The sequence below is a fragment of the Pangasianodon hypophthalmus genome, chromosome 28, assembly GCF_027358585.1.
Source record: "Pangasianodon hypophthalmus isolate fPanHyp1 chromosome 28, fPanHyp1.pri, whole genome shotgun sequence".
In the NCBI taxonomy this organism is placed as follows: Eukaryota; Metazoa; Chordata; class Actinopteri; order Siluriformes; family Pangasiidae; genus Pangasianodon; species Pangasianodon hypophthalmus.
Window position 1 is genome coordinate 8421301 of NC_069737.1, and position 9621 is coordinate 8430921.

General features: G+C 40.2%; 1 protein-coding gene across 2 annotated transcripts in view; it reads right to left on the bottom strand.

Moving 5' to 3' along the window:
* Positions 1-8578, bottom strand: part of LOC113544376 (Kv channel-interacting protein 2) — a 202373-nt gene extending 193795 nt beyond the window's left edge. The window contains exon 1 of one of the 2 annotated variants that reach the window (XM_053231106.1): positions 8086-8578. In XM_053231106.1, the coding sequence (XP_053087081.1) occupies positions 8086-8158 (73 nt within the window). In that variant the 5' untranslated portion in view covers positions 8159-8578. The remainder of the gene's footprint in view (positions 1-8085) is intronic. The other variant, XM_026943184.3, reaches the window with a different exon arrangement.
* Positions 8579-9621: the final 1043 nt, after the last annotated feature.

Below are 9621 nucleotides of genomic sequence, written 5' to 3' on the forward strand. Positions count from 1 at the left end.
GGGCTATCTGGCCCTTCCCCTTACACCTACCCCTCCAACCAGAAGAGAATCAAGACACCCCTACCCCTTCATGAGAACGCGCAAAACGGAGGGGTAGGGGACAGGGGAAGGGCTAAGGGGTAGAAATGGGATTGGGTCTAACTGACTAAAAATAGTAGCTACCATGATGTGATAAAGTATGGTGAGCCAGTTAGCTGGATAAGTGCATTATTACAGACACAAACAAGTATATAGTGAGTGTATCTGTAGTAAAGCATTGGATTTACATAAAGGAAATTATGCCATGAGATGAGTGTGTTGTGCTAGCAGGAGGTTTATATGACAGCTACTTGCATGTTCCTGTAATTGAGACATTATTATTATCATTATTATTATTATTGTTCTCCCCATTAGTTAGCAAGTAAAAATCTTTATACAGACTGACTATTTTTATAGCCGAGTTTGTACAAATGGCTCATTATTTATCTAACATCATTTTTGAAGAAAACCCAGGCAAAAATAAAAAATTGGGTTTTTTTTAATGGTCAAAACTCAATTTTCCTACACCACACAGATTTAAAACACACTAGGAAAGTGTACATATTAACATACTGTACACTGACAATTATACTACCTAGTATATTTCAGTTTATCACAGTATACAACTAGCAGATTTCAAGCAAGAAGGAAGGCTTTCACTCTACCCTGATTTCTTTTCTCCTGTCTCCTCCATGAAATATTAGTAGCAACATGAATTATGAAAGGCTGAAAGCTAAAATTTGCATGGGAAGAGCAAGGAGTCAAATTCTCTTCACTTTGGCTTGTTCAAAGGAACTTCTTTTTTTTCTCCTGCACACATTTTCATGACTGAATGCACCATGACATCATGCACAGAATTCATTTTGTGGATGAAATAAAATAAAATTGACCCTTTGCCTTGAACAAGGAGGAAATGCAAACACAAGCACCACCAAAAGGGTTTCTGTGGGTCCCCAGGTGAAGTAAACAAAAAGAAAAGAAAAGAAAAAAAAAAAAGGAAAATCATTTCCGACATATAAAACTTCTAAACTTTTCCATACGGTTCAGGAAACCCTTTCTTTCCAAAAGTGTGCGAAAACAAGAAAATATATAAATAATATGCTGTAAGTGTGGTCCAGGGTCTTAACTTTGCTTTGTAATCTTGATCTTGCGGCGCAGTGTGTTCTAAATAACAAAAGGAGAAGGAGGCAATAAACCGACTGTGAACGAGCTATTTCTAGAGTGCTGTTCGAATCAAAGAGCAGGGTTTTTTTTCAAGGCAGCCATCACCCACGCTACCTTAAAGCAACACAGGTCAGTCCTGTCACATGTGCACAGCTTGCACCCGAAGTCTCTGAAGAGGTAGATCTGAGTCATGCTAGCCTCTCCCACACACACACACTTTCACACTGCCAGCCCACATTGCTGAGATACTGTACTGCACAGAGAACAAGAAACTCAAATCTGATGAAAAAAAAAAAAAAGTTTCTATGCCAGAACTCCAAATGAGCCCATATCATCATGAGTGGGTTTCACAAGCACCTTCAGTGCATAAAATGTTACTTATCTAATCGCTGCTATTTTCAGAACTTGTTGAAAAGAATAAGAAGTTACTCAGATGATTCGAGCTCTGAGGAGCATGCACACGTTTCTAATGGCTCATTAGAAGATGACTGACTTCATCTTCGACTCCATTTCACTACGTCATTCATCACTTGAGCATCTGCTAGAAGCCAGTCTTAACTAACCTGTCGAAGAAATGTGAAATGAAGACAAGCGTGCTTGGATCAGGTACGAGCAAAAAAAAACCATTAGTGATTTATCATAAGGTTAATTTGCAGATGACTTCAATATACTTGTGCAAATATTTCACTGTTAATCATTATTTATGTATTCTTTATGTATTCATTTAAATGACAGCTTTACTGAACGTCAGCTCAATATTTGTCTGGAATCCTGCTGTAGAGGCACGCGCTCTGACGTCTGTTCAAATTCAAACTTCACGAAACTTCTAAGTTCCAGACAGCGTAGGAGTGTTTCATTGGATTAATGAACTATATGTCTTCACAGTGACAACGCTGTCAGTACAGATATTTGCAGGTTATATTTAGTAAACTAGTCAATGTAACATTTTATGCTCAAGAGCAGTGAAAAATGAAAAGAGGAGCACTGTGTGTGGGTTCGCTTCTGGCGGAAAATGGGCTTAATCCGAAAATCTGAGGTACAAATCTGAGTGGTGTACATTGTAGTTATACACCACACCTTTAATTTGAACACCGTAACAGTGTTGCTCTCTGCATCGAAATACTGCATGGCATGGCTTTTCTTTTCCACAGTTTTGTTCACTGACAACATGAATGCTAGGCATAATGAAAACCCAAGCAGTGATTACTACCTGTAAGAATTCTTGAGTGCTCCTAAAAATAACCCAGTACAATAAGGCCAAAATGATTCTTCTGTGAATAAACAGATTTTATGATGCATAGATTATGACTGAAGAAAAAATGAACAAGGAAATGACAAGAAGAGAGTAAACTGAATGGAAAAACAAAAAATTTAAATATGACATAACACTGATCCAAGTCTTGTCAGAGGCCTGTATGCTTGCTCTTTTCCCTCACTATCCTTCAAAGGAATGTCGACAGCTCTGCAGAGTCTCACCCTGTTGATCCTCAGTGTAATACTCAAGGCAGATGTATGAACCTGCCAACCCCTCCTTGTCCCTCTCTTGTTTCTTTACCCTTTTCCCTCCAAAAGAGACCACCATTTTATATACGAATATGACCTGGGACGTCCCTGATAACTCAGTCAATTACATTATATCGAAGACCATATTCATTTGCATTGAATCTATGTGTCTGACACTGACGTCTCCCCTTTGGTTGCTGTCAAGACAGACCTTGATCACCATGAAAACATCTCTTTGAAGCTTTGGTGCCTGAGGCTGATTAACAGAAATTATTATGATAGGTGAATATAAAAGAGGCATACAAAGCTCTTTCAGACCAAATTCTTTTTTTTTTTTCTTTTTTCACACTTAGCCAGGACACTTGAGTCCTCACCAGAACCGATTCTGTGCTTGTATGTTGGAGGGGTTCATAATCGCAGGTTCCAAACCGTGGACTGATTGCACAGTTCCATACAGCAGATTTGCAAAATGGCAGAAAATCTGTTCTCTGATTTTTATTATTGTCCTTTGTTACCAACATTGAAGCAATGAAGAACAGTTAAGCTACTTACAGTTCTCCATTTCTATGGACGTCTGGTTTTATATATCAGTAATGCATTCCATCTCCTCGGCTAACCATAATAACCCATTCCCCACCATCATGAAATTTGAAACAGGAAGTAACATGACAAGTTGAACCTATCACGCTACTCGGCATGCAGTGATGAGAGCAGGCAACTTTCACACACAATGTAGACTACAATAGCATTTGGTGGATGCAAGTCCCAGACCAGAGGACAAGAGGACCAGAGACTGGTTGTCTGGACTGCTCCTGGGCTCGAAAACAGCTTTCACACTTGGACAAATGTATGGAACTCTTGGAGCAAATAGCTTGTGTATGGAATAAAAAATGCAAGTGTGAAAACATTTTTACATCACTCACACTATATCTTCAAAAGTATGTGGACACCTGACCATCACATCCATATGTGGGCTTTCCCCAAACTGTTGCCACAAAGTTTGAAGCACACAATTGTCTAGGATGTCTGTCTATGATAAATATAAATCTACAGCATAATGGGATGTTCAAGAAGTACATATAGGTGTGATTGGTCAAGCGTCCACAGACTTTTGAAAATATAGTGTAATTTGCCATATAAGCAGGTATACAAATCACAAAATAACGTCGGGTCCAAAATCCCTACAGCAAGTGCAGTAAGTCATAGGATTCACAAGTGCTTTACGTTTTAGCAGGTCCCAACATAACATGGAATTATTAACCCTGCTTTTGGCAAGTATGATGCTGGTGCATAACATAATAGTGGGACAGTCAAGTTTTTAAAAACCATTTAGCTATTTGGGAACTATGCGCATTGGAAAGTTGCAAGGGGTTTCGTACCATCTATAAAACCAAACGTGAAAAAATTTACCTACACAACTGTTTCTGAAGCTTAGAATCTAGAGCATTTGTTTAATGATAGTGAACAAAAATGGGATGGCCTCCTTATATGCCGAGTTCTCTTCATTCAAATGAGCTGTTAGAAGAGTGCAGTAAAACTTAATAATGTTTTTAAAAAGTCAGTCTTAGTCGTAAACGAAGACTTTGTTAAACACAGTGGATCCAATATTGATGAGCAAAAGAAAGAGTAATCGCCTACAAGGGTTGCTCAGTGTATACAGCATATGATATAAGATGAACCCTTTCAGGAAAGGTTAAAGTCTTTATTATGCTCTGAGGGCTAACCAAGAGAGCTGATGAAGTGTCAGGGACCCCATTTTCTCCCAATTTATTCACTGCTAGTTCTCTCCTTTCACAAGACAGCTACCATTCTGGGATGATGTATGAAACTTGCATCCTGAGACATGTGAAGCCACCCACTGCATTTTCATGAACTGAAGCTCATGTAACATCACTGGACAGATGAGCAAGCTTGAAAGAAAGTACTACCTATATTCTGCTTGATACATGACCTCACAGACACCCACGATTGGCTAGTATCATTCTGACAGACAGAGATGAAATGCCATCCTTGCCACCCAGCATGCAGGGACAATTATGCAACAACAGGGTTATCGCTTTATCATTGCGCCACTTGGACACCTAGGTAAGGACTCTGACTATGGAGAAAAAAACCCAAGTGTCAGACAGTGGAAGGGGAGATTGCTCTTCTACATGCTCACTTTGAACCAGCACCATGAAGGCAGGCCTCCAGATTCAAGAACATTTTAGTGCCTGATGCCTCAACCTATTGCCGCAGCCTCTTGGGTGCCTCAGCCTGTGGCCCTCTCCAGTCTGTTCTGGTACTGCCTACCAAAGTGCCTGCTTTCTCCACAACAGCTTATCAATCACCATTCTCCATGATACCTACTTTGTCATTAACCCCAGCTAACCCTGTTCTGTCCTCCAAAGACCCTGTTCTGCAACGTTCTATCCCAGCAACTATCTCCCAGAGGAATCTCAACATGTTTTGCAGACTCTCAGTCTTCAGTTCAGGGCAGATATGTGCCATCCCCTCCTTGATCTCTCTCCATCATCTAGTCAGTCTTATCTGCTATTTTTTTCTCTTTCCTCCAAAAGACAACATCATTTTATGTCTAAATATGAAAAACCCAATTGCCAGATGGTGGAAGGGAACACGGCATGCACAGTCTGGCCCAGCACCAATAAGGAGGATTTGCCTTGTAGCCTTCAATCCAGAGAATTACTCTGAATTGGGTTTTTCCCTTATCTGCTACATTTTGTCATGACCCCCATACTAAAGACCAAGTTAGTGCCAGGTGCCCCAACCTAAATGGTGCCTCGGTCTATGGTCCGAGCCACTCTGCTCTGGCACTGCCTACCAATAAACCTGCATCCCTCACAACAGCTTCTTAATCACTATTCTCCAGGACACCCTTTATCATTAACCCAGGTAACACTTCAAAGACCCTGTCCACTTGCTGGGTGGACAAATTACCTTCTCAGCAAATGAACCTGATCTGGCTGAGGAATGCATTGTGGACCTCCACAGCCTTGTCTTAGAAGCAAGTAAGATGTTATTGGCTTATGGTTCACCTGTCTAGGTGGGGTCTCTTGTGGTGTCTTCCTTTTACCACCAACCTTATGACCCTACAGTCTCAGCCTGTGTTCCTGATCTGTTCCTGGCCCTCTTCTGTTGGCTTCATGCACCACAAAGTCAGCCTGGTTACTTTCAAAATTTGTTGTCTGACTGTGTGCATGTGATGCCTCTAGTGAGGGCAGGTTAATTCTAACTTAGACATTTTGACCCTTATAGCCATCCACTCATCACCAGCGGTTCTTGTCTCCAAGGAATCTGTTGCTATGGTTCATGAGTTTCACCTGTGTCTTGGCATGTAATCCAAGCCAGTGATATACTCCTGTGTGTCTCCATTTTCTCTGCAAAGTCTTGTGTGTTTTACTGTGGTTTTCAGCCTTTTTTTTGGTATTCTTGTCTAGTCCCTCATTTTTGTTTTCCCTTCTGTTCTCTGTATTGTTGCATTACCTGAAATAAACAGCAAATGAATCCATTCAACTCTCCCAAAACCTAGCTTTTTTAGTGCTCCATCTCGATATGTAACATTTCTTTCAGAAAACCTACTGCCCCTGCTAATGCGGTTCCATTTTAGTCTGATTATTAACTTGTTCTCAGCATGTACTCTAACTGTCCAGGTAGTCTAAATGTATGCACATTTATCCAAAAACAACAGCCTGGTCTGAAGGTCTTGTACTCCTTTTGGAAGACAGAGTTTTCATTTCCTACAGCAGAGCATTGACACTGCTTTCAGTATTTATCATTGATATGGCTAAAGTTTTTTTAAAAAAATGAATAAAATCATAATAATGTCCTGACACCACTTTTATGCTTCTAAAACTGAATTTAAAAAAGTATAAATATAAAAGTCTAATGGAATAATAACAGGGAAACCTTGGTGAATGTGATGACAAGAGAAAGTGTCTGAAGAACTGATGAATAACTTTGCCCAATCTAATTATAGCCAGTAAATCTGATGCAGTCACACAAACACCCATTTTCAAGTATAACGTGGCAGAATGGTGGTTTGCTTCAGGCAAATAAAGATGATAAGGACATGTGTAGCATGTTATAGGCTGACAATCCCATGCCAAGAATGCTTTCCTTACCATGGAACAGTTATAGTGTCAAAAGTTAAGTTCTTGATAGATAAATAAATGGTAGTAGATAAATAAATGGTGAGCAATCTGCTCACACTGGTGACATGAATATTATATAATAAAACAGACCAAATACAGAACATAATAAATTGATTTGCTGAAAATTATAGTTCTGGCATACTTAAACCAGGCTTTGAGGAACATCTAAATGTCGATAGTTACAGATTGCTCCGATTGCAGACAGTAAGTCTCCTTAATAATCCTGATATGTCAACAATCTCCTGGACAATTTTGCGTCGTTTTGTGGAAGTTGTGTCACGATTACATCGTCAAGATGCCTTCTGTAGAACATTTCAAGAACACATTCCTGCTATTATAGGAAGGTTTACAGTATGGAAGACAAACACAGGACCAAATGTGTACATTGCTGCAAATCATCTCAAAGTCATAACTGCAACACCATTTCAAAACAGAAACAGCTCGTCTGTAACAGTCATAAATTTACATGTAACAATATCCAGCCTTCCTAAATCAGATACGAGGACATTCCTTGTTAGTAGGGGACATCCGTGTTCCCTATCCTTTAATTTCTTACGCTATAGTGTAATCTATGCTGTCTCCAATCGACACACCTAATGATGCTTTGCAAATTTCTAAACTGCAAGGTTACAAAATCTTTCCATTCACCACACTTTCTCAATTTGCTCATATTTTGAAGTAGCAGGTGTACAACATCCTTCAGTTACTCTGGACTACAATGTGTTGCACTTGATTTTATTCACCCTGCAGTGACCTCTGGAGTACTTTATTTTTTGCCAGATCTATTTGAAGCATCAAGGGTATGCTGTTCTTGCATTCACTTTTCCCCAACTTAAAAATCCCTCCATTCACTCCATCCTCTGGAATGCTGCCCACATATTCAGTGCATCTGATGTGAATCTGATGATCTACCTTAAATGATCACCAGTTCATAGAGATGTAACTCGAATCTCTCATGGCTTATGCCCAGGTTCCTATGCATCAAACATATTAACAGGTGTAAGAAACCATCACACTGTGGTATGAAGCCAGGTCAGCAAAGAGGAAAGCCATTAAATAAAACACATCCACATAGGACTCAGCATGCTCGCGTGCCAAATGCGCACTAACAACAAAATATGCAGTTCATCATTGTGCAAAATGTTTTGCAAAACATTTTTGACCATATATCGACAAATAAATCTGGTCTCTTTTTTTATTTTATCAACTGCATGTTTTATTGTTTTGCAAAACAAAGTTCCAAACTTACCAGTGAGCTGGTCGTAGGATCCATCTAGTTCTCTGGAGTCGGACAAGCTTTGGTCCCTGTTTTTTGTCTTCATTCTAATTTCTACTAAATCTCCAAAATAACTAAATAAATCAGTCCAATTTAATGCATTAAAAACTTTGCAGGTTTTCCCAAAACAATACAGCGTAGCGTGAAGTAATTTCTCTCGCGCGCTCTCCAGGTTGGTCTCGCGACTTGGTTGTGTGTGAGGCGCGGTATGGCCGCGAGCTTTCCACCTCTCTCTCTCTCTCTCTCTCTCTCTCTCACCCTCTCTCTCTCTCTCTCTCTCTTTTAGCGCGAAACCGAGTTGAACCGTCGAATGTACTCCTCCAGTTCCTTCGGTGGCCACAGGTAGGACATATTTCTCCCGCCAAAGGTGTCAAATTGAACACAAACGCCTGTCATAAAATCAGCTCGTGCCTCCTCTCCGGCGTTTAAGCAGCGCGAGCGGAGTTTTGTGAGCTGCGCGCGCTGCTTGTGCTCGGCAGGTGGCTCGCGCGCGTGAAAATACCTATAGTCAAAAATGCACGCGCGGATTTTATTTATTTATTTATTTATTTTAAGCCATATAGACCTACTTACATATGTTTTAACATCCAAGCAACAGTTGTCAAATATTTTATGTAATATTTATATCAGAATGCATGGGTATTGTATAAGACAGACTACTCTATGTAAAAAAAAATAACAACCTTTATTTACATGTATGTGTATCCTTATATTTTATCAGGTTTGTAAAAAAAAAAATCCATTGAATCATTTTATGCTCATGTGAAAACAGTCATTTCTACACTAGTTATCTGCAGGATGTTCATCCACCCACCCATCCATCCATCCATCCATCCTCTGCACTGCTAATTCTACACAGAGTCGCAGGAACCTGGAGCCTATCCCAAGGGACTCGGAGCACAAGGTGGAAGACACCCTGGACGGGGTGTGAACCCATCTCAGGGCACAATCACACACACCCGTTCACACACACTATTGTGACAGTTTGGAAATGGCAGTCAGCCTACAGTTCGGGGAAACCCCCGAAGCACAGGGAGAACATGCAAACTCTGTGCACAGAGGGTGGAGATAAGATTTGAGCCCCCAATCCTGGAGGTGCGAGGCAACAATGCTAGCCATTAATTTAGAGTTTAGAATTTAGAGTGACCAGTCCGCCTACTGACATGTTTAGGGAGATTGGAGGAAACCAGAGAACCCAGATGAAACCCACATGAAAACAGGGTGAACATGCAAAACTCCATAAAGACAGTAAACAAAGCTCAGGATCAAACCAGAGACCTTGGAGCTATGAGGCAACAAATCTACCTCCTGCACCACTATGCTGCCCTCTAAGATCACATTACATTACAGTAATACATCATACAAACAAGTGCAATTTAACAACAACATGACAATTTTGTCTTATTGCAGGACACATCCACATTTACTTTTAATCTTTTAGAGGTATATTTTAGTAAATAGATTTTAAAATAAAGTTACAGTTTCCTTTTTTTTACCCACCCAGAAGCC